Source organism: Eubalaena glacialis, chromosome 18 (assembly GCF_028564815.1).
Source record: "Eubalaena glacialis isolate mEubGla1 chromosome 18, mEubGla1.1.hap2.+ XY, whole genome shotgun sequence".
NCBI classification, from domain to species: Eukaryota; Metazoa; Chordata; class Mammalia; order Artiodactyla; family Balaenidae; genus Eubalaena; species Eubalaena glacialis.
Window position 1 is genome coordinate 60,298,033 of NC_083733.1, and position 26,749 is coordinate 60,324,781.

A 26,749-nucleotide genomic window follows, 5' to 3' on the forward strand; every position below is an offset into this window, starting at 1 on the left:
CCCTTCGCTCCCCATGCCCTGCCTCCCACACGATGCCGAGCTGTCCACCCTGGTGGCCGCTACTGCTACTCTCGCTGTGGGAGCCGCTGCTCCGGAGGGCGGAGGTGAGAACCCGCGGAGCCAAGGAGTTCAAGGCTTGGAGGGATGTCTGGGGCCGGCTTTTAAGTCTTATCCCACTGGGAAGATTGTTTTAATACCTCCCCGCCTCCTTCCCGTAAATTTCCTGAAGGTTTTCAGTTCCCCACAGCAACTCCCCTGGTGGTTTCTAGGCACCCCTCAAGACTTAGAAGAGGCTTCTAAGCCACCCAAGACTCCTGAGCAAAACAGGACAGCCCCTCCAAGTCCCTCTAGGGTGTTTCTGGCCCTCAGGAACCACGTTGCCTGGGAGCAGGGGTCAGCGCGGGGCGGGTTTGGGGGGTCCTCCCTTCTCTCTTTTTGTAGGCAGGCTCTGAGGGGCAGACGGCGGGAGAGCTGTACCAGCGCTGGGAACGGTACCGCAGGGAGTGCCAGGCGACACTGGAGGCCGCGGCACCCCCAGCAGGTGTGACAGGGGTGGAGATCTGAGGGCAAGAGAAGGGCTGGGGCTGAGAGGGGGGGGCTTGAGGCCGGCCTAGGACTGACCCGCGGGGCCTGAGAGAGAAGTCTGTGTTAAGTGTGGGCTGCGTGGGAGAGGCCTGAGATGAACCTTGAAAGGGGAGGGGTCTTGGGCGGGGCCTACACTAGGTGGGTGGGACCTAAAGTGGACCGCGAAGAGGGAGTTTGGGGTGGAGCCTAGCAAGGGCCTTGCAGAGTGGGAAGCATCTGCGGCGGGAACTTGCTTGGTGGGAGGAGCCCAGAGTAGGGCTCGCAAGGTGGGCGGGGCCTTGGGGTCTGGTGGGAGGAGCTGTGACGGAGCAGGGGCCCGACCACTCCAGGTGGGCGGGGCTGGGGCTGGGCTTGTGTGTGGAAGGCGGAGAAGCATTGGGCGAGAGGTACAGAAGGTCCACCCGACATCTGGCCCCCACGCCCACCCCAGGCCTCGCCTGTAACGGGTCCTTTGATATGTACGTCTGCTGGGACCACACTGCACCCAATGCCACTGCCCGTGCGTCCTGCCCCTGGTACCTGCCCTGGAACCGCCACGGTGAGCTGCCTCGTGGACCCCGGGCCCTCCCCTGACGCAAAGAGCTCTCTTCTAACCCTGGCCCCAGACACCACTGCTCCGCAGCTCTCCTGCTCCTCTTTGTCTGGCTGGGTGTCTCCTTCTGTCTGTCCACCCCTGGCTGGGTCACCACATAATGCCCCTTCTCTGTCTCTGTATCTCTCTGAGGACCACCAGGTTCTTATTTGCTCTCCTTTTCATGAGTCTGTTTCTGCACATCTTGGTCTTCCTTGCCTAACTAGCTGTGTGACCTAGGGTAGTTTATTTAATTTCTTTACGCCTCACTTTCCTCGCTTGTAAAATGATGTTTATGATAGTACCAAGTTCACAGGCTTGTTATGAATATTAAATTAATTGATACGTGTAAAATGCTACATAATGGTTTATCATCATCATCATCACTGCATCTCTCTCTGCCTTCGTCTCACAATTTGTCTTTCTGCCTCCATCTCTGTGCCTCTGACCCCCTCCCTCGTTTCCCCACAGTGGCTGCAGGCTTTGTCCTCCGCCATTGTGGCAGTGATGGTCAATGGGGACCTTGGAGAGACCATTCTCAGTGCGAGAACCCAGAGAAGAATGGGGTTTTTCAGGTAAGAAGAGGTGAGGGATTCAGGGTAGGATGTCCAGACAGAGGCAGAAAGCAGCCTCAGACAGAGCCTCAAACCCCTTGTACCGTTCAGGACTCTGGGTTCCAAGTGACAGAAATTCAGCTCCTTGTTTGAAGGAGAAAGAAAAAGAAATATATTGGCTTCTGTGATTGAAAAGTATAAGCCTACAGCTTCAGGCACAGCTGGATCTGGGTGCTAAAATGATGTGGTTGGGAATCTCACCATATTGTTCCTCTGTTTTTCTGTATGATGGTGTCCTCTTTTCTGTGGGGTGGAAAAGGTGGCTCCCACTGGTACCAGGCTCACATTCCACCTACCAAGCAACAATGTAGGAAGACTGAGCTTTTTTCTCAATAGCTCTAACTTTATGTCCCAGGACTGACTGTCATTGGCCTGATTTGGGTCATATAACTGCCCTCGACTAATCGTTGTGTGTGTGTGTGTGTGTGTGTGTGTGTGTGTGTGTGGTGTAGTGTTAGATAGAATGCTTTGATTGGCTGGTCACATGCCCAGCCTTGGAGTTGAGGGGGGGGAGTGCCCCACTCAGACAATGGTAGGTGGATCCCCAAAAGAACACTGGGGTGTGGGGTAGGAACAAAGAGCAGATATCTCTCCAGCACCTTTATGGCCCTAGGGGAAGAACTGAGCTCTATTTCTGTGTCCTCTTGCCCCACCCCCAGGACCAAAGGCTGAGCTTGGAGCGGCTGCAGGTTGTGTACACCGTGGGCTACTCCCTGTCGCTTGCCACACTGCTGCTCGCCTTGCTCATCTTGAGTTTCTTCAGGTGGGACCCCCAGCCCTGAGCAGAGGCAGCAGAGACTGGGCTTCAGTGTTCCCAGTAATATGGGGTAGTCAGTCTCCACCGGCAACAAGCATTCAATGGTGGTTCTGTGGGAAAGGCTGTGGGGTAGTTTAAGGGACTCTGTGTGGCCAAGGACAGGTCCCCACACTGCCTTCCAAATCCCCCAGGCGGCTGCGCTGCACTCGCAACTACATCCACATCAACCTGTTCACGTCTTTCATGCTGCGGGCAGCAGCCATCCTCACCCGAGACCGTCTGCTTCCTCCGCCTGGCCCCCACCCTGGGGATCAGGCTCCTATCCTGTGGGACCAGGTGAGCACCATCTCCCTCTTTCTCAAATTGGGATTCTGTCTCCTCTGGTGAGGCCAGAGGGTTCCCATTCCATTTACTACCTCCTACCCTATCGACAGTTAATCTCTCTTGACCCTTCCAACACAATTGGAGAGGGACCCTCCCAACTCGGCCTCCCCCATCCTTGAACTCTCCCACCTCATCACCTCCTCTATTGGAATTTTCCATTCCCGTTCTCTCAGTGTCTCACCCATCCTTGGACTTTCGCACCAATGAGAGAATCCCCTGCTAGAGGTGAGACGGTGGCAGGATGGGAGAAACTAACTAGTGGGGGGATTTGGTGGATACCAATTTGTTCCTGGGAGACAAGGTGGGAGAGACTAAAGTCTAGGGACAGCGGGGAGAAAACCTATTAAGTTGGGCCATACCAATCGTTAAAAAGCTAAGGGGTGGGAGAGTCCATGTGCTGGTGGGACATAGTTGAGTGGAATTCTTAGAAGGAGATGGGGTGGGAGAGGCCATATTTGGGGGGATCTGGGGGGAACTCTGATAGCAAGATGTAAGATACCAATTGTTAAAGAGGTTAGAGTGGGAGAGTTCATATAGGGAAAGAGAATAGGGCGAGAGAAACCAACTCTATATCATCCTTTGGTGATATAGAATGAGAGGAGAATATTTGATGTCAAGAGACGACAAGAGACGGGGGTGGAGGGGACCCTGACTGCCCCCTCCTCTTGTCTGGCCACCCCCTAGGCCCTAGCTGCCTGTCGCACGGCCCAGATCTTGACCCAGTACTGCGTGGGTGCCAACTACACGTGGCTGCTGGTGGAGGGCATCTACCTGCACAGCCTCCTGGTGCTTGTGGGAGGCTCCGAGGAGGGCCACTTCCGCTGCTACATGCTCCTCGGCTGGGGTGAGCCCCGACCCTGTCCCCTGCCCAGCCCAGCGCGCCTCCCCTCCCCCCAGCTACCCTGCTGGTCTACCTCAGGGGATCTCCTCTCCTCTCTAGGCTTCTGCCTCCCCTTCCCGGCGGGGGAATTCCTCGGGTCTTGGGCCTGGCGGGGCCCGTGCGCTCTCTGACAGCTGCGGCGGGGTGGGGGGCGGGGGTTGGGTCTGCACAGGGGCCCCCGCGCTTTTCGTCATTCCTTGGGTGATCGTCAGGTACCTGTACGAGAACACGCAGTGAGTCGCGGGTCTGGGGCGGGGCTTGGGAGGTGGGCGGAGCTTTGAGGGACGTGGGAGGGGTGTGATGGAAACGTGGGGAGGTTCTAATTGCACCTAGGGACCTGGGTGGGGTCTAAAGGAACAGGTCGCTTAGAAAGTTGGGTTCCAGGACTACGGGAAGGGGAGGGATGAGGGCTGGGCCTAAATAGTAGCGGGCGGGGCTTTAAGGAAATGTGGGTGTGGCGTTAAGGAAGGTGGGTGGGCGGGGCCTGGGAGTTAAAGTGCTTAATTCGGCGAGCCTAAGGTTTTCTGTCCCTTAGCTCTACTCCCCCTCCTCCAGGTGCTGGGAGCGGAACGATATCAAGGGCATTTGGTGGATCATAAGGACCCCTATCCTGCTAACCATCTTGGTACGGCCGGCCCCACCTCTTTCAGGCTGGTCTCAGGGATTTCCTATCCTGGGAAGCCGGGGCGGTGCGGGGTAGGGCTGAGAGGGGAGAACTGGCTCAGTCTCTCTCTCTCTCTCCCTCCGCAGATTAATTTTCTCATCTTTATCCGCATCCTTGGCATCCTCGCGTCAAAGCTGAGGACGCAACAGATGCGCTGCCCGGACTACCGACTGAGGTGAAGGAGGGCGGTGGGGACGGAGGGGAAGGTGGCTGGGTGCAAGATGGGGGACCCGGGGCCGCGGGACCACTGCCACCCTCTACCCCCAGGCTGGCTCGCTCCACGCTGACGCTGGTGCCCCTGCTGGGCGTCCACGAGGTGGTGTTTGCTCCCGTGACTGAGGAACAGGCCCGGGGTGCCCTGCGCTTGGCCAAGCTCAGCTTTGAGATCTTCCTCAGTTCTTTCCAGGTGCCTAAGCAGGGTGCAGGAGCTACACCCTTTGACTTGGGGTCCTCCTACTCAGAGGGGCACGAGGGTTACAATCATTCTCTGGCGCAGCCACAGAATGGGGTGTGAAGATGGGATTTTGTTCATTCATTCTACACAAAATACTGAGCTAGCGCCGTCCCCGGGCTGGGGAAGCAGCAGAGAGGAGACAGGAGACCAGGCAGCCCCAGCAGTACTGCCTCCTGGTTAAGATAGAGGGCTGTGAGGCCAGCCAGGGCTGGGGCCAAATTTGGGTTGTCACTCCCAGCTCTGTGGCCTTCACCTCAGGGCCAGGGCAAGGGTGAGGCATCTGAAGAACCTAAAACGCAAATTTTAAGGAAGTGCTCCCTGAAGTTGAAGGCCCACCCTGCCCGTGCTTGCCCTACCCTAGCCTCCACCCTGCTTTTTACCTTGCTGGGCCTCAGTTTTCTCATCTCTAAAGTGGGGACAATACTTGTCTCACTTCATAAGGCTGTTCAATCATTACATTCAGCAAAACTTTATTGAACACTTACTATGTACCAAGCACTCTTCCAGGCTTACTATGGGGATACAGCCAAGAACCAAATGGTGCCTGCCCTCTAGTGGGAGAGACAGATGCTAAAGATGCTATATAAGTAAAATATACAGAATGTCAGATGGTGAGACGTGCCTAAAGGAGGGGGGAAAGAAAGCCAGAAAACAGAGATGAGGAGCCAACAAAGAAGGATGGGGTTATAGACAGGGGGTCAGGGAAGGCCTCGCTGAAAAGACACTGGAGCAGAGACCCAAAGATGAGGGAACAAGCCAGGAAGATATTTGGGGAAAATGTTCCAGAAAGAGAAATGCGAAGTGCAGGATCCCTGAGGTGGGAGAGAGTACCCGTCATGATGGAAGAAGGTCAGCATGCCTCAGCAGGGGAAGCCAGCGAGAGCAAGGGGAGGATAGGACAGAGGTGAGATACCTGGGCAGATCCTTGAGCCAAACGAGGACTTTGGCTTTTCCTCTGAGTGAGGTGGGAGCCAGGAGAGCAGAGGGACGTGATCAGAGTTAGATATTAAAAGGATCGTGGAAAGTGATAAGAAATATCTTAATAATTACACATAAGATAATTGTCTTGCATTAATATATCAATTACTTTCTTAATTATAAATATACTTTATATTTATTTAAATTTATATGTAAAATATGTATAAGTTTATATAAATATAAAACTAATTCTTTATTAAAGTTTATAAATAGGGAATTCCCTGGCGGTCCAGTGGTTAGGACTCCGTGCCTTCACTGACGAGGGCCTGGGTTCAATCCCTGGTTGGGGAACTAAGATCCCGCAAGCCGCACAGTGTGGCCAAATAAATAAATAAATAAATAAAATCATGTAGTAAGTTATGATAAAATTCAGAAAAAGGTTTACCTATGTGCCATGCACTAGAGCTTCTTGCATATTAATAATACCTCAATTCTCACGACCACCACTGTATTACTCCATTTTCCAGATGAAGAAACTGAGTCACAGAGGGGTTAAGCAGCTTACCCAAGTGGAGAAGAAAGTGGGGAAGCGGTGATCACATCCAAGCAGGCTACCTCCGGGGTCACCTGTTCTTAACCTCCAGCCCTGATTGCTCAGCAAACTGGCGAGGGCAAGGGGGGATTTGGGAGCCAGGGAGAAGGTGACTGCAATAGTGTAGGACCAGGGTGGCGGCAGGCGAGGTGGTTTGGGGCCTGGAAGGGGTCAGAGCTCATTAAGGGGTGTTTATAACCCTGCCCCTGCCCCCAATTTAACCCCGCACCTCCTCTGGCAGGGCTTTCTGGTCAGCGTCCTCTACTGCTTCATCAACAAGGAGGTAGGGAGAGCCCCGGACCGCCGCCCGCGCCCTCTGCCGGCCGCGCAGGGAATGGCGCGCCCCGCGCCGCCTCTGAGCGCTGTCCCGTTGCAGGTGCAGTCGGAGATCCGGCGGGGCTGGCACCGCTGCCGCCTGCGCCACAGACTCGGCGAGGAGCCGTGCCAACCCCCCGAGCGCGCCTTCCGGACCCTGCCCGCGGGTTCCGGCCCCGGCCAGGTCGCCGCCGGCCGCGCTCTGTGCTCGAGGACACTCCCAGGTCCTGGGGGTGAGGCCAGCCATGTCTCAGAAAGTTACTGCTAGGCAGCGGGATTCTTGGGTCCATTCAGTTAGCACGTATTTATTGAGCGCTTGCTGTGTACCAGGCCTGGTGTGGAGAGCGCTGGGGAAATGGGGCGGCGCCGGGGGCGGGGGGCGGAGGGGAAGGAAACAGAAGACAAGGTCCCTGTTCTCCTAGAGATCACAACTGAGTGGGGGAAACAGACCGTGAGGATAAACCAAGTTACATATACGCTGTGGAACGGCTTATAAAGAAAAGTTAGAAGGGGGCCTAGTGTGGTCTGGGGCATCTCTGAGGAAGTGACATTTAAGCCATGCCTGAAAGAGGTGAAGGAGACACCTTTGGAAAGAATTGGAGGCGAGATTCTAGGCAGAAGGAAGAGCATCTGTGAAGGCCCTGGGGCGGGAAGGAGCTTGGCGGTGTCTGAGGAACAGAGAGGAGGCCTGCGTGTCTGGAGTGGGACGAGTCAGAGCCAGAGAGAGTCAGATGGAGAGAGAAGTGGGCGGGGGCAGAAGAGTGGGAATTTTATTTCAGGTGCACTGAAGATTCTTTGGAGCGGCTCCTAATGGAGTGGGCTAAGTTTTTTAAACAGATCTCTCTGTCTGCCCTCTGGGGCAACAGATTATTAGGGGCAAGGGTGGCAGCTGGGAGCCCAGGGAGGAGGCTGATGCAGGTGGGAGGTGATGTTGGCTGGACCAGGGTGGTGGCCACATAGGGTGTGAAAGTTAGATTCTAGAGCTATTTTAAAAGTAGAACTGAGAGGATTTGCCGAGGAAGGAGAGAAGCCAGGGAAGACTTCTCGTTTTGGGCTGGAGAGAGGAAAGAGGGAGATGGGGTTCAGGGTGGGGAGAACCAAGAGTGCTCTTTGGACATGTTAAGCTGGGAATAAGGGTCTGGAGCTCACAGGAGAGGTCAGAGTTAGAGATAGAAATGTGAGTGGCACTGGGGTGAGAGAGGAGGATTCTGTGTGTAGATATCAACATGGGCAATTCAGGGCAGGTGTCAGAGCTGAAAGCTACATCCAGGGAGGCCAAGACCACTGCTAGCTGGAGAGTGTGGACACACATGCATACCCTTCTTGGTGGCTCCTGGGAACTAGGAGAATTAGGAGGAAAGCCAGCAGTCTCACTGTGGCTCGACCACCTGTACACATGCAAGACCCTCACTCCTAAATCCCTCCCCCACATAGACACACACTTAGATTCAGTTAGTACCTGGGTGTTGTCGATTCTTTTCCTTGGGGTCCCCAGCTCCCTGGACAGATATGGCCCATAGTCGCTGAACTCAGAGTCCTTTCAAGCATGTGGTCCTGCTGGGCCCCTCTTGTGGGTTCTGGGAAGGTGGGGGCCCTAGGGCTGGGCCCTTGTAAATAAAGCATGAGAAACAGTTTTTTTTTTTGTGGGGATGGGGGGCGGGAAAATCTTCTTGGCCAGGCCATAAGGGAAATGACAGAGGCGGGCTGTGTGGCCGGATGCCGGTGGTGGCCTTGCACCCTCTGGAGAGCAGTACTGCTCAACTTCAGCCACGTGTTGCCAAGAGATCATGGACACCATGCTGCCACCGTCCTCCACGCCTAAGAGAACGTTCCCAGCTGGGAACGTTCATGTGATCTCCTGTTATTTAAACTATTTATAATGTGTACGATTAAAAATTGTGTGTGTGCCAAACATTTTCTGAGAGCTGCTTCTCTAGAAAGGTAGTGTAGGAATAATAAAGCTGCAGGAACCAGCCTAGTTCAAACCTTAGTTTTTGGCTACTGATTAGCTGTGTGACTTGGGGAAAATTCCTAACCTCTCTGTGCCTCAGATTCACTTCTTGAAAATGGGAATAATGATGGTACCAACATCCTAGGGTTGCCTGAGATTCCAATGAGTTACTATTAGGATACTGCCTGGTGCATGCAGCACACTTGGCCAGTTTGCCTAGTGCTTTTCCTGCAACCTCTGTTTTCACTTTCACTCACCGTAACGGAAGAGGGGATTAGAAACCATTTGGGCAGTGGGTTGGCTAAAGAGATGAGGAAATTCAGATTGATGCCAGGCAGGGGTGTCCTAGGCTAGAATCTTTGCTGCCAGCCTGCAAGGCAGGGAAAGGAACTCCTATTTCCCGGGGAGAACAGGAGGGATGTGGGGCAGGGATTCAAACTGTGACCCCAGGGCTTGTGCTGTCCCAGCTCCTGCACAAGAACCAAATCCTGGGGGTAAGTTTCCTGTGGCAGCATCGTTCCCCACACTGTTATGGCTCCATCCTGCTCCCAGGCAGTCATGAGGGCTTGGCTCCCTGGGTTTGAACTTGGCTCCATTGTTTCCTGAGCGATCCTGGGCAAGTCGCTTACCTTCTCTGGGCCTCGCCTGTCTCATCTGTAAAATGGGGTGCCTCTAGCATCTACCCCCAAGATGGTCGTTCAAATTAGATGTGAACCACTCAGTAAACATGAGCCTTTATAACCTCACAGCCATTGCCCTGCATGTGTCAGGCCTTCTCCTGCTGCAGGGTCCGCAGCTCTGTCACTAATGGGATCATGGCTGCGCCTTCCACAGCTCAGTGTGTCAGACAACTCATTCGACCCTGACCTCAGACTTGCGAACTGCACCAGCCTGGCACTTGGCCCTATCTGGAGAACACAGATAGAGATGCAGAGACAGAACACAGAGAGAGCTGGGGGGCGGGCGAGCATGACGTGTGTGCGTCAGAGCAAGACAGGGATTTTCCTTAATCCACCCACAATCAGTAAGGTCCCCCTTTCCCACCTCTATCTCCCTACATTTGTCAGAGAATTTCTCTCAAGGGTAATTAAGCTGTGATTTGAGGGCAGCAGAGTTCAGGGGTTAAGCCACAGGCTCAGGAGCAGGGTGGGTTTGAATCACCGCATCACCACTTCCTGGCTGGATACCCCTGGGGAGGCGCCAGACCTCTTTGTGCCCCAGCCCCCGCCTCCGGAATTGGAAGTAATAAATCACAGTGCCTGCTCACAGTTGTTAGGAAGTCTGAACAGCACGGAGCGTAGGGCCTGGCAACCTCACAGGTCAGGTGTCAGCTACAAATGCTGTTGGTATTGAGTACTAACTGCTGTAACTGCAGCTCCTTCTCCTGTCAGTGAGGGCAGGCTGGGGGCTCTTCTGGGCACTGCTGTGTCCCCAGCATTGCCAACACAGGGCTGGGCACAGAGGAGGCACTTGGGGGATTGTCTGACTGAACAAATGGAAAAAAAAATAAAGACTGAAAGAAATTTTGAGTGAGACCGACTTACTGAGAGGTGGGGCAAAGGAAGAGAAAGAGAAAGTGACGAGACGCTAGAACAAATTAAAACACAAAAGGCAGCAAAAGCTCCCTCTGCCCAACCAATTCACTCCACAGAAGGAGAAAGTCAGGCCTGGAAGGGGCCGAGACCAGGCTTCTTCACCTGCTCAGAGAGGTCCCAATCCCCGTGCTTGGCCCCAAGCCCGGCTGCCCCCCTCCTGGCTCTGCCCCACTCTCTAGGCCCTGTGAACAGACAGAGGCCACTAGAAAAAACACACGACTTTATTGTTCCCAGCACAAAGGGCAGGTCTTCGCAAAACGAGGGGGCAAGTTCTGACGGCGGGGAGGAGGCCCCTACTTGCCGGCAATGAGCGGGTTCCGCAGGACCACAATGACCGAGTCCCCGCGCAGGAACATTTTTGAGATGTAGCGGTCCTTGTTGACTGGCTTGGACTTCTTCTTGCCCTTGCCGCTCTTGGGGACTTCGGTCCACATCTCCTTCACGTTCTCCAGCACCATGTTGCAGTGCCTGGTGGGCAGAGGGAGGCATCAGGAATGAGAGGGCGCCTCCTGACCCCCCCCTCTGTGCAGCACTGCCTCTTCTTCCATCAGCGTGGCGTGGGGGAAGGCGCAGGCCCGGGACCAGGATGGCCGGGGCTCCAAGGCCACCTCTGCAAGTCCTCAGCTTGAAGCTTGGGCAAAGGACTTCACCCCTCTGTGCCTCAGTTTCCTCCTCTCTATAATGGAGACATTCATGGTGCCTACCTCCTAGGGCTGTTGTGAAGATTAAACGAATCAATACAGTATTCTTGTTAAGTACTTAGAACAGGGCCTGGCACAGGATAAAGGCAAATGAAATGGTGCTGCTTGTGCTTTTTAACTCCGAGTACTTCTGGTGGCATAAGCAAGGTACAGCTTCTCTCTGGAGAACCCGAGGTCCCTGGGGCCTGAGGCCGGTACGTGACGCCTCCACTCCAGTCCTGCTTTTTGCCCCTGTCCTCAGGGTGCTGGGGGGGCACGTGTGACGTGTGACGACAGAATGGATTAGCTCAGTCAACAAACGCTTGTAATGAATACAGCAATGAATAAAAGGGATAATATCCCTGCCCTCAGGGGTCTGCAGTCTAGTGAGGGGAGAAGAACACTAAACAAGTAAACAAAGACACCTGTAATATACTGTCAGGTGGTAGCAAGTGCTATGAAGAAAAATTAAAGCAAGGTAAAGGGACAGGAGGATACAGGGAAATATTACCAAGCATAAGAAAGACGAGGGGGCTTCCCTGGTGGCGCAGTGGTTAAGAATCCGCCTGCCAATGCAGGGGACACGGGTTCGAGCCCTGGTCCGGGAAGATCCCACATGCCGTGGAGCAACTAAGCCCGTGCACCACGACTACTGAGCCTGTGCTCTAGAGCCCACGAGTCACAACTACTGAGCCTGCGTGCCACAACTACTGAAGCCCATGTGCCTAGAGCCCATGCTCTGCAACAAGAGAAGGCACTGCAGTGAGAAGCCCATGCAGTGCAACGTAGAGTAGCAACGAAGACCCAACGCAGCCAAAAATAATAAATAAATAAAATAAATAAATTTATATAAAAAAAGAAAGACGAGGAAGCTCGTGAGGAGCACATGAGGAAGCTCTGTACCTTGCTATGCAGTAACCTCCAGGAGATACTGTCGAGTGAAAAAGGCAAGGGAGGGAACAGGACGCATGGAAAGCAATCTTCTGTAGGAAAAAAATACATTCCACCACCTGGTTGTGCAATACTAAAAATAAATCCTTGAAATACACCTAAAGACTGGTGGCAGTGGGGTGACCTAGGTAGACTGGAGACAAACCAGATGGAAACTTTTCATTGGACTGTTATTACTGTTTTGGAAATCATGTGAATATATTACCAATTCAGAGAAAATAAGTTAAAAAAAGGAAGTAGCATACCAATATGGGAACATTTCCAAGGTATATTGTTAAGTGAAAAAACCAAGGTCTAAAACGGCGTGACATGCCATTAGTAGTGACTTAAAAATAGATAAAAAGTACCCTCCTGTATCTACATGTATGATGTTCTGTGCAAGTAATCCTCCTGGAGGAGACCTGAGAAATTAGCCACGATGGGGTCCCTGGGGAGGGCAACTGGGGCACGGAGAGGGAAGACTTGCTCTTCATTGGGTGCCTTTTGTATTTTTCAAATTTTGCATCCATCGCTCACTCAAGAAAGAAACATAATTAAGCAAATAAAGTGGTTAAGAATGCCTTAGCTAACTTGCAGTGATGTCCTCAGACCACTGGTTTGTGTGAAAAAACAAGATGCAACAGAGCACACGGAAGATTCTATCTTAAAAACAATTTTACGATATTATGACAAATCAATTATGCCTCAATAAAGCTGTTAAGTACCACCACAAAGGAGTCTCTGGGTGAATCAAACATGGCAGGACACATACTAGGGTGGTAGGCTGGGTGGGGAGAGGGATGAGAGGATGATATGGGGGCAGAGGAGGAAGCTAGGGGAAAAGGAAAGAGTCAACTGAAAAAAATTATTTATATATATCTATCCACCACCTACTGAGCACTTACCATATAGGCACTCACCAGGCCCCTTTCAGCACTTTCTAAGCATTAACCCATCAATCCTCCCTGCATCTCACCCCCAGGAGGTAAACACTGGTTTACTAGTTCTCTCCAGCTTCTAGAGCAGGAAACTGAGCACAGTGGGATGAAGTGACTCACCCAAGGTCACAGAGTCTGGAAGTGTCAGAGCCTGTGTTCGAATCCAGACCTATCTGCCTCCTGTACCTGGCACTTCCTGCTGTTCTCATTCTCATTTTACTCAAGAGGAAACTAAGGCTGAGTGAAAGACTTGTTCATGGTCACATAAAAGCTAGTGGCAAAAGCATTCCAGAAGTAAGTTTCATCACACCACTGTGAGGAAAGCACTCCCCAAATGCTAACTAAAGGCTGCAGGTCATATGTTTACTGAGGATTTATTATGTGTTAGGTACTGAGCCAAGTGCTCTTCATACATAATATCATTTAAGCCTCACAACTGTTCTGAGGGGTATTATTATGATGCATATTTCACAGATAAGGACACTGAGGCCCAGAGAGGAAAAATCATTTGCTGCTCCCTATGGCTGAAACACTCAGAACCTAGCTTGCACCTTCATTTTATTCATATCTGTCCACCGTTGCCTCTTCCTTTGAGGCCTCCCATATTATCTACCTAAGACAGCACCTCCTTCCCGGTACTTCAAACTCTTACCTGGCTTTACTTTTCTGCATAGAATTTATCATCACTTGTCTTTATGACATTATTTATGTGTTTGCTGTCGGCTTCCCTGCCTACAGCATAAGCTCCCTGAGTATAGGAACCAAGTTTGTTTCCATCATTGCTGTATCTCTGGAGCCTAAAACAGTACCTGACCCAGGTGGACGCTCTCATTATGCAATAACTGCAAAAAGACTGATTAAGAGCTCTGTGTGCCAGATGCTCGACTTCTAATGACTTACTACGCTTCACATATATTAAGTGATTGAATCTTTGCAACCACCATGATTACTGCCACTGCACGGATGAGATAAAGTCACTTGCCAAAGGTCACATGGCTGTTAAGAGGCAGAGCTGGGACATGAATCCAGGAAGACTGGCTCCCAAGTACATGACCATAACCACTGTGCTTCACAGCTGGAGGGACAACGATGGACCACCACATCTTGAGGTCCTGAGATGCGTCTGCCCTGGGCTTCGGACTGGAGCTGGGACTGCTTCTCCAGGCCTGGAAAGAACACCTCCCCAGACCCAGGCGTTTACCTGTCGAAGGCCTTCACACGGCCCAGGAGCTTCTTGTTGTTGCGGCAGTTGATGAGCACTTGGGTGTTGTTCTTGACCGACTGGGTGAGCACGGAGAGTGGCCCTGTGTTAAACTCTTCCTCCTCCCGCTTCTGCAGCTCCTCCGGGGTCATCTCACTCTTGGGCTTGTTGAGGAGGCTCCTAAATGGGCAAGTATGGAACCCACAGGTGAGAGGGCCCAGAGCCGGAGCCTGGGTGGTCATGGCCTCTGGCTCGGTGTCTCCCTCACACACCCACCCTCCTGCTCAGTCCTCTCTTGCCATCACCACTTGGATGCCTAATAGACATTTCCACCCTTCACGTCCTAGGCTGAACTCCAGATCCCCCAATACCCCCAACTTATACTATACTATCCACAGCCTTCCTCATCTCCATCAATGGCAACGCCATCCTTCTAGTTCTTTGAGCAAAAACTCTTGTCAACTTGACTCTTCTTTCCTTCTCTCACATCCTACATTCAATCTGTCAGCAAATCCTGTCATCTGCCGCTAAAATATATCGGAATCTGTCCATTTCTTACCATGGCTTAAACCTCCATCATCTCTCTCTTACTGGTCTCCCTGCCTCCACCCACGCTCCCCAACAGTTTGCTCTCCACAGAGCAGTCTCAGGGATGGTGCCAAGACTCAAGCCATATATCATCTCACTCTTCAAAACCCTCTCATGGGCTTCCCTGGTGGCGCAGTGGTTAAGAATTGCCTGCCAATGCAGGGGTCACGGGTTCGAGCCCTGGTCTGGGAAGATCCCACATGCAGCGGAACTAAGCCCGTGCGCCACAACTACTGAGCCCGCGCGCCTGGAGCCCGTGCTCCGCAACAAGAGAAGCCACCGCAGTGAGAAGCCCGCGCACCACAACGAAGAGTAGCCCTCGCTCACCATAACTAGAGAAAAGCCTCCGCGCAGCAACGAAGACCCAACGCAGCCAAAAATAAATAAATAAAAATAAATAAATTTATATTAAAAAACAGATATTAGGCAAACTTTCTTCTTGGGTCCCTGCATTTGCTTTTCCCTCTGCCTGGATACCTCCCCAGATATCTCTGTGATTCGCTCTCTCACTTTCTTCAGGTTTTTGCTCAAGTGTTGCCTCCTTTATGTGTCCTGTCTCTCAAAAGTGGCGTTCCACATTGTTTCACCCTGCTCTACTGTTTCTTTATTTATAGTCCCGGTCACCTAACACACCACATACTTTACCTGTTTATTACCAGTACGTTTACTGCCTGCCTTTACCTGTTTATTACCAGTACGTTTATTGCCTGCCTCTTCCCATCCCATAAGATGCAGAAGGGGATTTTCTTCCTTGGGGGAGTGGGGTAATTCACTGATAGAACCTATGTGTCTAAAGCAGCCTGATATAGGAGCACTCAATAAATAATTGTTGAATGAATACGTAAGGAAAACCATTCCCGTAACTCGTTATCCGTAAAAATCGAGAATGAAGTTGGAAAGCCAACCGTCTCCAGCTCAAATTATCCGTATAAGCCCCTTATCTAAGATCGTTTTTCCTACAAGTCCATACTCCCCTCTTCCAGGTTCTTTATTCGTAAAAGCGCTTCCCCTTAAAATTCATTTCAGTAAGATTCATTATTTGGGAAAGCCCAGCCTGTTATCAGATAAAGCTGTCCCTCCTCCCAAAGTCAGAATCCGTCAAAGGCCCCACGTCCGTTCTCAAACGCATCAGTAGAAAATTACGCCACTTTACCCCTAAAATGTTTGCCTCTGCCCCCCGCTCTACCCATCCCCTTCCACCGGTAAGTGGCCAAATTTACACCCTCAACCCCACTCCCGCCACCTAAGCCTAGCCCGGCCTCACATGTTGGCGATGGTGGTGGCCGCACTCTCAAGTCACTACCGTCTCCTCCGCGTTGCTTGTGCCTTCCTCAGAGAGACCGACACAGAGGCGGGACTTCCACTTCCTGAGGCCCATTTCCGTGGGCGCCTGCGCAAACCCAACCAGCGGATGGGGGCGTGGCCGGTTGCCATAGCGATTTCTGCCCGCCCTTCGCGGCTGTGGGATAAAAGCTTCACGTGGTGATTCCAGGCCATTCAGGACAGTATGGGGCGGATGTTCACGACAATGGAGAGGGAAAGAAAGCGGGACTGATTCAAACCATTTTTTGTTTGTTTGTTTGTTTGTTTTTGTCTTTTTTTTTAAAGTTTCCTTTTTTTTTTCCCCACAACTCACACACACACACTGTATTTTATTTTTACAAGAGATAAACTGACACCAAGCATTGTAAATGGATGACCACAACAAAAGCAACAATGATTGCAATTACCAAACACGAAACACACTCATACTATGTCATAATATTGACATTCAGTCCAGTTGATTCAAGCCATTTTGTTGTAGAACCGCACAGGTTGAAGGAAGGAAAAGACAAGCTATTTCCACATGCCCGCCTGCCCTGCCTTTGGGGGAGCGGCCTCCGCGAAGCCAATCCGCTCCTCGCTTCCGGGATGGACACCGCCCCTTTTCCTTCGGGGACCGTTCATTTACGTGTCTATTGATCTTTTGACTAGGGGTAACCAATCCTTTGCCTACATCCGGGAGGGGCGTGGACCTGCGCCCGGCAGGTCGACTGTTTTCCATGATCAAACGCTTCTCATTGGCTTCCCCTTCTCCGCTGAGGCGGTGCCTACCTCTTTCGCGCTCCCTTTTGGGCTGTGCAACCCTCAGGGGAACCAACCCCCAAAGCTCCGGGGAGACAGGGAGGCGTGTCCTCAGAAAGAAAGTCCCATTGGCTTTACTGCCCGCGGAAGGGTGGGATGGTGCAGCCGCTCTTGTTGCTCATTGGTCCGGTGATTCCACGGGGCGGGACTTGGCTGGGCCTAAACTCTATCCGCTGTCCCAGACCGGTTTCAGGGCAAAGCTGCCATGCGTTCCGGGGGCCGCGGGCGGCCCCGGCTACGGCTCGGGGAACGCGGCCTTTTGGAGCCACCCTCACCGCCCAAGCGCCGCCTGCTACCTCGGGCGCAGCTGTTGCCTCTGCTGCTGCTGGCGCTGGCGGTGGCCTCGGTGTTATACACCATTTGGAGCGGCTGGTACCAGCAGACTGAGGAGCTGCCGCTAGGCCGGGAGCTGCGGGTGAGGCCGGGAGGGGACGCGGGCACTGCGGGAGCCCTTATTCCCCGCCTCGCCTTCTCCAAGGTTTCAGGTTGACGTGGCTTTATCTTTATCGTATTGCCCTAGCCGCAGGTGCCGCCGTCTCCGTCTTTAGAGCGCATGCCTCTTTCCAACGGAATGAGGCTTCGGGCTTGTTCTGTAATAGCGGTTACCCCGTAAGAGGAAGGGTCTGGAGGAGTAAGACTGGGAGTTCTGGGTTCTATTCCTAAAGTCATTTATTTGGAAGAGTCCCTTACTCTCGCTGGGCCTCGATTTCCCCCATCAAGATTGGGGTGGGCTGGGCCGGATGGGCTTGGGGGGACTTTCCCGAGTGTAGGATTTATCCTAGAAAACTCCGATGCTGGAGGCTGCGATTAAGAAGAGGAACTGGGGCTTCTTAGGGGACGACAGCCCCCAGGGTAGAGTTGGAATGAGGGTTGCTTTCACGCTCTGCTCTTCTCTTCCCCACCCCCTTCCCAAGGGCCCATCGATCGGAAGTCTCCCCGAAGCCGGGGTGCGGAGGGTGGTGGGGCAACTGGACCCTCACCGTCTCTGGAACAATTATCTGCGCCCCCTGCTGGTTGTGCGGACCCCCGGCAGCCCCGGCAATCTCCAGGTCAGAAAGGTAAGGGGCCCCACCTCCAACCCCTGACCCCGCAGCCCACCAAGGAAATAGGTATTCTGCCCAAGTGGCAGAGCTAGGGCTCTGGCTGGGCGTAATATGACTCTAGAGTCCTATCCTGCTAACCACCAGACCACTGCCCTCTTTACTGCCCCCACCAAAATCTTACTATACGCTAAGCATCAGCATCAGCCGGATAAGGTGGGCACCAATCTGATCTTCATTGTGTAGATGGGGAAACCGAGGTGCAGAATAGTTAGGCATTTTGCCCAAATCCCACAGCTAATGAATGATATACCTAGGGTTTCAACCCAAATGGGTTGGCTCCAGAGCCGGTGCGGTAACATCACTACATGCCTCCCAGAAAGTATTGAGAGTCATTTGAACACTGCCTGAGTTCAAATCCACATCGGCCACTTGGAGTGTAACCTTGAACTAGTTTCTTAACTTCTCTGTGCCTCAGTTTCCTCATCTGCAAAATGGAACCAATGACAGTCCCCACTCCACAGGGTTCCTAGAACAAGGGCTTGGCACAGAGTGAGTGCTATGGAAGGGTGAGCTGTGATTAGTCTTGGCATCAAGAGACAGGGTCACTCCACGCCTGGCACTTAGTAGGTACTCAGCAGAAGTGTATCAAGGGAACGATTAAACCAAAGTGAGATTTATGAGTCAACCCGACTGCTCGGCCTGGTTCAGGTCACATGGCCCTTCTTCCGACCTTCTCCCCAGTCCCCACCCACTCTCCCACCTCTCTCTTGCCACTAGTTCCTGGAGGCCACACTGCGGACCCTGACGGCAGGCTGGCATGTAGAACTGGACCCCTTCACAGCCTCGACACCCCTGGGGCCACTGCACTTCAGCAACGTGGTGGCCACGCTGGACCCAAGGGCTGCCCGTCACCTCACCCTTGCCTGCCATTACGACTCGAAGCTCTTCCCATCTGGGTCAGCCCCCTTTATTGGGGCCACGGATTCAGCTGTGCCTTGCGCCCTCCTACTGGAGCTGGCCCAGGCCCTGGACCTGGAGCTGGCCAGAGCCAAGGAGCAGGTGAGGAGCCGGGGTAGGGTGGGTGGGGACTGCCTCTACCTTGGTCCATACCAACACCATCCCGTGCTTGGTCTTGTCTTCCTCCACTCCACAACACAGCCACAGGGTCTTTCCATTTCCTGAATGTCAGATCCTGTCCCTTCTCTGCCTGAAATCCTCCCACAGCTCTCACCTTGTTCCACAAATAAGCCAGAGCCCTTCTCTTAGCCCATGAGGTGTGCCCTCTCACCTCTCTGGTCTCCCCTCGCTCACTCCACTCTAGCCTCCCACCTCCTCCGTGTACCTCAAGCCACACAATTCACTCCCACCCCAGGCATTTGCACTTGCTCTTTGCTCTGCCTAGAATGTGATTTTCTCAGATATATTCCTGGCTGGCTGCCACCCTTCATTCAGATGTCCTCTTTGATGTCACCTCCTCAAAGAGACCTTCCCAGCCACCCTAAAATAGCTCCCTGTCACTCTCCCATGCCTCATGGTGCTTTATGTTGATTTGTTTATGTCTCCCCAACTAGAATAAGCTCCAGATAGGCAGGCCCTTGGCTGCGCTTATTTCCTGCTGTATCCTCTGGGCTGAGAATATTGCCTGGCATAAAGTAGGATGTCAATAAAAATGTATGGAGGGACTTCCCTGGTGGTCCAGTGGTTAGGACTCTGCGCTTCCAATGCAGGGGCATGGGTTCGATCCCTGGTCGGGGAAGTAAGAGCCCACATGCCAAAACAACAACAACAAAAAGATAAAAACATCAACCCTGTGGGAAAAAATTTTTTTAAAAATGTATGGAGTGAATGAACGGAAACACAGATCTCCTCACGCTCCTCCCCTGCTCAGATCCCTTCCATGGCTCAAACCCCAGTGCCCCTGTAACAAAGCCCAAGCTCCCTGGCCCTTGCTGACCCCTTGGGCCTCTACTCAAACCTCTTTGGCCCCAGTCCTGATTCATGTTGCTTCCTCACCGGGGAACACGCTTCCCTCTGCTCCGTTTTGCCAGGCCAGCTCCTACTCAGCCTCAGTGCAAACATCCCTTTCCAACAGACCTGACATGTTCCCTAGGCCAGATCGGGGCGCTGTTGTTCTTGGAAGCATTTGCCCGACTGCATTTCATCGTTTGTGTAATTATTTATTTGTGGGTCTGTCTCTTTTGCTACATGAACTTGAGGAATAACAATTACAATCAGAGCTAACCCCTTATTTAGTTACTATGTGCCAGGCACTGTCCTAGGACCTGGGTTCGAATCCTACCCTATGATGAGAACTGGTATTAACCCCATTTCTACATAAGGAAGCCGGTGCTTTGAGAACTTAGTAACTTACCCACGACTGCTTGGCTACTGAGCAGCCCAGCCAGGATTTGAACGCAGGCAGTCTGGCTCCGAGTCTGTACTCTTGGCCACCGTGCTCTTCGAGTGCGAAGACTTAGTTTGCCCTAGTCAGCTGTGCAAGCAGGTAGGAAATGTGTGTGCATTGAGGCTGAGGGCTGGCACTGAGCTGGCCCTGACCACTGGCCCTCACAGGCAGCCCCAGTGACCTTGCAGCTGCTCTTCTTGGACGGTGAAGAGGCACTGAAGGAGTGGGGACCCAAGGACTCGCTTTACGGCTCCCGGCACCTGGCCCAGCTCATGGAGTCTGCACCCCATGGCCCCGGCTTCACCAGGATCCAGGCTATTGTAAGACCAGGCCCCACTGGGTTCCGGTGAGGTGGGAAGCGGGTGACACGAGGCTGGCAGCATCCCGCCTGGCCTCTCCAGTCCTGGCCTCTCTCCCTAGGATCTCTTTATGCTTCTTGATCTCCTGGGAGCCCCCAACCCGACCTTCTACAGTCACTTTCCTCGCACGGCCCGCTGGTTCCATCGGCTGAGGAGCATCGGTAAGGAGGCAGGCACCCACCTGGGATGCTGGAGGGAGGCCAGGTACCTGTCCACTAAGGGGTCATCCAGCCTTCCCTCTACCTCTCTAGTCTCTCTCTAAAGCACTAGGGCAGAAACACAAAAAGACCCCACAGCAGTCAAATGAAGTGATTACAAACGGGGGCTCGGGGTCAGATAGCCCTGGGTTCAAATGCTGGCTCTCTTTCTTACCAACTGTGTGAGCTTGGGCAAGTGGCTTCCTCTCTCTGAGCCTCAATTTCCTATCTGTAAAATGGGCATGATGGTAATAATAGGGTTATCTACCTCCTTAGACTCAGAGGGATTGAGACTGGGAACATAGTCGGCCTGCAGTAAGGGGTAACTAACATTCATCCTTGTTGGGATGACCAGTGCTTCACCCCCAGACCCCCTGCCCTCCTCTGATTTGTGAGAAGGGGAACCTTTGACCGTTGAGGGGCTGACCCTTGCTCTCTAATCCCCACCGCCTCCAGAGAAGCGCCTGCACCGTCTGAACCTCCTGCAGTCTCATCCTTGGGAAGTGATGTACTTCCAGCCCGGGGAGCCCCCTGGCTCTGTGGAAGACGACCACATCCCCTTCCTCCGCCGAGGTACTTGCTGTGGGGAGGCGTGGTGGGCAGGCGTCTCAGGGAGCCACAGATGAGACCTGGCCCTGGCCCCTTCCCAGATTAGGGGACTGGTGGCAAACTGCTTTACCTCTTTGTGCCTTGATTTCCTCATCTGTAAGGATGGGGATGATAACAGCCCCCCATCTCAGAGTTGTTGAGGGGATTGAATGTAAAGACCTTGGACCAGTGCCTGGCACTAGCGAGTGTTCAAGAAATGTTAGCTATTACTGGTTGTGCCTCAGTGATTGCAGTTTCTTCTAGTTCTTACCTCTCAAGCCCTTGGCCACCCAGCATAATCACCAGAGCTTCGAAAAATGCCCAGTCACATTTCAGGCCTACTGAACCACAATCTGGGGCCTCTGCATTATTTTTACAAAACTCCCAGGTGATTCTGATGCACAGCCAGGGTTGATGACATCTGGTAGAGGGGTTCAAAGCATAGGTTTTAGAACTGGATAGGTCTGGGTTCTAGGATCTGCAACTTACCATTGGTTGACCTAAGGCAAATTACTGAGCCTCTCTGTGGCCCCATTTCTTCTGGAAAAGGAAGAGATAGATACATACAAACACATACGTATGTATGTATTCTTTTTTTTTTTTTTTCATATGGCAGTTTTATTTTTAATTTTTTGAGGAACCTTCATACTGTTTTCCATAGTGGCTACACCAAATTTATGTTATGTATTCTTAATCTCAGAGTTGGGAGGATTAGATGAGATTAGATATATAAAATGCCTTCTTACACGGTGCTTGGCATATACAGTAAGTGCTAAAAACTGCTTTTTAAATTTTTATTCTATAATTTACTCATTCAACAAATATGTGTTTCTTACAATGCCTTTATTGATTCATTCACTGAATACTTCCCAAGGCAGGTACTGAGCTAGCTGTCAGGGATACAGTGACGGGCCATAATCCACCTGGCTCCTGTCTAGCAGGGGGACAGATACTTACCAAATCTGGACAAAGAGTGAAACACTCTGAGGACAGGAACCCAGTGCAGTGCCAGGGTTAGGAGCACACACTCTGGAGACACGTGGCCTGGGTTCAAATCCTGACTGTGCTCTTTACTAGAGGCGAGACCTTAGGCACATCACTCGGCCTGCCTCTGTGCCTCAGTGTCCACATCTGTAAAACGGGTATTATAGTACACCTTCCAGGATTATTGTAAGGATAAAATTGTGTGTGTTTATGGCCTTAGACTCAGGCCTGGAATAGAACATAAACGTTAACTATCAGTAAAGAAGAGAAAAAGAGCTTAATAATGTATACCCGGCAAGGAAGGTCAAAGACCTCGTTCCCTTCTCCTGTCTTTCTGTAATCCGTTAAGTTTTGAGTTTTTCTAATTTGCGGTATGAAAATAACATACAGGATGTATTTTCAAAACGAACACGTACCCTCACACGCTGAAAATCATTGTTCCGAATTCTTCAAGTGCCACAACAGAGTATCTTCTGCTGGGGGGGGACAAGGTAAGGCTCCCCAGACGTGGGCCTGGGCTCCTGGGTCAGTTGGGGGCCACGCACAAGCCTGAGGCTCCTCTCTGTCCTGCAGGGGTCCCTGTGCTCCACCTCATCTCCACACCCTTCCCCTCTGTCTGGCACACGTCCGATGACTCTGAGGCCAACCTGCACCCACCCACGGTACACAACCTGAGCCGCATCCTGGCCGTGTTCCTGGCTGAATACCTGGGGCTCTAGCCTGCCTGGCGGACTCTGAGGGAGAAGCACCCAGCAGCAGACGTGACGAGGGCACCTGGAGCCGAGGAGCTCAGGCCAGGCCTGCTTGCGGTGTGCTGGCTTGTCCTTTTTTAACACCTTTGGCTCTGCTTGTGCTCTGACTGGAAGACCCTCTTTCTTTATCTCAAGCTGCCACTCTTCAAAGGCATGGAAGAGACAGACCACTGTGGTGTGAGAGCCAAAGGAATAAGAGCTTGGCCGCTGCCCTGAGGGAAACACTTGGGCTGCAGGTCTGCAGGGGCCAAATGCCGTTCTCCATTTTAGTCAGCAAATGGCATCTGGACCAGCAATACGCCTGACCAAATGAATTCTCTGTGGCTTATGTTTTTTGTGGCAGTTCGTTCTCCAGAATGGCAGCCTTGCTACCGCATCAGTCCAAACCCAACTCCCACATGGATGTGCCATGTGGGACCCACAGAAGACGTGCTCGTAAGCAGGGAACAGAGGAGATGGAAGCCAATACTTGGGAACTCCAGATCCTGCCAGATCCAATGGCCAATAAACCAGTGTTTCTGCAAAATATATCCTGTAGAACTAGCATACATAGGTGTTGCATGAAAAGCGGGACCAAAGTGGGGTGAGAAAACATTAAATGAGTTTCTTCATTTGCGCAATGTGAATTTTCAAGAAAGAGAATGCAATGTTTCCCCAAAGTATTTCACCACGGAGCCCCTTTATTGGGAAGCACCTCACAGAACTATGGTACCTCAGAAGATACTTTGGGAAACACTGGGTTTTGATAGTTTGAGTGTACTTATGGTAGAAATGGGTCAGACAGATCTAGACTCACTGTAAACTAGTTACACCAAACCATCCTTTCCCTTTTGGCTGTGGGTACAGGAGTGGGAGATGGTGTGTGTAACTGCAAACTCTAGTGATGGCCCAAGAAATTATTTCCCAGCCCTAATTTTCAGACTCAACTGGGGCGCTTATTTAAAAATACGGGGAATTCCCTGGTGGTCCAGTGGTTAGGCCTCGGCACTCTCACTGCCGGGGCCCGGGTTCAACCCCTGGTCAGGGAACTAAGATCCCAGAAGCTGCGCAGTGAGGCAAAATAAATAAATAAAATGCAGACTCCCAGGTCCCACCTACTGAATCAGAACTTCAGGGAGAGGCTGGGACTCTGTAACAAGCACCTGAGGAAGTCTCATGATCAGCAAACTTTGGGACAAGTTTGGTTCATTCACAGCTCCTTAGCAAACCTAAAGGGCACCTAGACAGGAAGTCCCGTGTTGGGCTCTGTACCTGCTGATTTCGTGACTTCGATGGAGACCTGGTAGGCCACAGGGGTGCCAGGCCAGGATGCAGGGTTAAAGAGTGAAGGTGAACATCAGCCTTGCAAGCCAACTCAAGGCTGGCGAGGACTCGAGAGAACTCACGGGCTGAGGGACAATTTCGGTTCTCATTTTGCGAATGAGGTGGCCAGGGCTGAGAATTACGAACCAGTTATGAACAGAGCCCAGATTCTCACCCACAGCTGTGCTCCTATCCCCATGTCCTACCTCCCTTCCAAAAATCACCTGTGCTGGACCAACAGATTGTTGGTCAAAAGTAGCTCCCCCTGAGGCTTTTAATTGGCTGCAAGTCAGAGTGAGGTTTGGGGGGTGGGGACTAACAGCCTCTTAGAGGTGGAATTGGCAGAAGTTGAGTTCAGAAAGGAAACTGACAGATATCAACAGCCGGGGTGGCAGGAGGGTCTCAAATCACAAAGTTAGTTCCTGTTTGTTCATTTCTTGTGTGGCAGGCATGGTGCCAAGCACTTAAAAGTGCAGCAGGTCCCCTTAGCCTCACAGCCATCCCAGAAGTAGGTGAAACCATCACTTCCATGTTAGGGGAAGCAGTGTGTTCAGTGACGTCCTTGGCCCCTTGCCTCCCTGCAGGTCATCTTGCTGCGTGTACTACACGCCAGGTTCTGGGCAAGGGGCCTGGCACATTTTCCACTTGAATCCAGGGTAAGGATCATGAGCCCCATTTTTCAGATGAGGCTGCTGATGCTTGGCAAGGTGATGTTTCCCCCAGCTCCCATCTGTCCCCCAAACTTAGGCTCCCCCAGCTTCACACTATGAAGAGGCCACGAGGTGTCTTTGGTGAGCACAACTGTTGAACATTCTAGATGCAACAGCTCACATGTCAGTCTTCTGAGGAACTGTCAGTATTCTCATTTTTCAGATTAAGAAACTGAGCTTCAGAGAAATCAATTGCTGAAGATCACAGCTGGACACTTTCACTGCATGTGTCTAGGTATTCATTTCTTTTTATTTATCCTGCCTATGACTCACTGGGCATACCGGTCTTTTTACCAGTCTGGAATTTGCAATCATCGTGTCCTTAAATATTATCATTGCACCATTCTCTCTTCTGATTCTAGAACGCCAGTTAAATGTGTTAGACTTCCTCACTGTATCCTCCATAACCTTCCTTCCTATTTTCTTTTTTTTTGGTCTCTGTGCTACTTCAGACCTAGCTTTAGTTCAATAAATCTTTTTTAAAACTTATTTGATTTATTTTATTTTTGGCTGTGTTGGGTCTTCATTGCTGCGTGCGGGCTTTCTCTGGTTGCAGCAAGCGAGGGCTACTCTTCATTGCGGTGCGCGGGCTTCTCATTGCGGTGGCTTCTCTCGTCGCAGAGCACGGGCTCTAGGCGCGCAGGCTTCAGTAGTTGTGGCGTGCGGGCTCAGTAATTGTGGCTCGCGGGCTCTAGAGCGCAGGCTCAGTAGCTGGCACAGGCTTAGTTGCTCCGCAGCATGTGGGATCTTCCCGGATCAGGGCTTGAACCCATGTCCCCTGCATTGGCAGGCAAAGAATTCTTAACCACTGCACCACCAGGAAAGTCCCTCCCTCAGCATTTAAAACATCTTCTCTGCAGTGTTCTGGGTCAGACTTACCTGAGCTTGTAGTTTGGTGGGATCCCACCTCCTATTAGATTCTTCACCTTGGACAGGCTTTGACCTTGACTTCTGCCTGCTTGTCCCAATAAGGCTACAAATAGGAAATCCAAGTTTGTTCACATCAGCAAATACCCTCAGAGCAAAAGTGGCTTCAGGGCCCCATGGGCCTTTCCCTTAAATTTTTGGCTGAGTATATCCTTAACTGTATTTTATTGGATATTTGATGCTTTTCAGATTTTTTTTACTTCTGGTTTTCAGCAGGAGAGTCCAAATAATCTGGCCTTCCCGCTATAGGAAACCAAAAATCCCACAAAACCAAGCCAAGATTCAAACCCAGGTTTCTTTGATTCTAAAATCTAAGTATTAAATAACTGCTATGAGATAGCCTAGTCTCTGGAAATTTTGATTCCTTGATAAGAATGTCAGAGACTGTTAGCCACCGCTCAATATCCATTTTTCCTTTTTCTTTTAGTAAGTAATTATCTGAATATTTTAAAGCTTTAATTACAGGGATCTTTAGTAAGAGTTTTTTGTTGGACATAATGCACCCAACTAAAAGATTGCATTTCCCAGTCTCCTCTGCAGCCCTTCCACATGGCTAAAGTTCTGACCAGTAAGATGTGCACAGAAGTACACTGTGGTACTTCTGGGAGGCAAGGGACTTCCTTTCCTGCAAAATGGTGATGGGTGGAGTTCCAGCAGCCATCTTGGACCATGAGGATGAGGGCCACAACCAAAGAATAATGGAATAGTGGGCTAGAAGGAGCCTGGGTTCCCGATGACTTCA

The 26,749-nt window shown here is 51.8% G+C and overlaps 3 protein-coding genes across 5 annotated transcripts; 2 read left to right on the plus strand and 1 right to left on the minus strand.

The window, feature by feature from the left end:
* The first annotated feature begins 419 nt into the window (after positions 1-419).
* Positions 420-7,090, plus strand: GIPR (gastric inhibitory polypeptide receptor). The gene is made up of 12 exons (XM_061173333.1): positions 420-541; positions 1,016-1,123; positions 1,628-1,731; positions 2,430-2,533; positions 2,719-2,863; positions 3,596-3,755; positions 3,964-4,024; positions 4,347-4,416; positions 4,542-4,630; positions 4,723-4,861; positions 6,661-6,702; positions 6,796-7,090. Exons 2-12 carry the CDS (start codon positions 1,042-1,044, stop codon positions 7,000-7,002), a joined length of 1,203 nt encoding a protein of 400 aa, XP_061029316.1. The 5' UTR covers positions 420-541; positions 1,016-1,041; the 3' UTR covers positions 7,003-7,090.
* Positions 7,091-10,483: 3,393 nt separating this feature from the next.
* SNRPD2 (small nuclear ribonucleoprotein D2 polypeptide) lies at positions 10,484-15,981 on the minus strand. The gene is made up of 3 exons (XM_061173051.1): positions 15,882-15,981; positions 14,030-14,209; positions 10,484-10,748 (listed from the first exon to the last, which is right to left on the minus strand). Coding segments are annotated over exons 1-3 (357 nt in total). The 5' UTR covers positions 15,884-15,981; the 3' UTR covers positions 10,484-10,573.
* A 922-nt stretch (positions 15,982-16,903) lies between these two features.
* QPCTL (glutaminyl-peptide cyclotransferase like) lies at positions 16,904-23,681 on the plus strand. 3 transcript variants are annotated; one of them, XM_061174427.1, is made up of 8 exons: positions 16,904-17,156; positions 17,656-17,790; positions 18,562-18,843; positions 20,356-20,508; positions 20,609-20,708; positions 21,201-21,317; positions 22,707-22,807; positions 22,890-23,681. In XM_061174427.1, the coding sequence occupies exons 1-8, from the start codon at positions 16,947-16,949 to the stop codon at positions 22,989-22,991; spliced, it is 1,200 nt and encodes a 399-aa protein (XP_061030410.1). In that variant the 5' UTR covers positions 16,904-16,946; the 3' UTR covers positions 22,992-23,681. The 3 variants fall into 3 exon arrangements, with proteins under 3 accessions (XP_061030410.1, XP_061030409.1, XP_061030411.1); XM_061174426.1 differs by having other exon boundaries at positions 16,905-17,156; positions 17,656-17,799; XM_061174428.1 differs by lacking the exon at positions 22,707-22,807 and having other exon boundaries at positions 16,907-17,156; positions 17,656-17,799.
* The last annotated feature ends 3,068 nt before the right edge of the window (positions 23,682-26,749 follow it).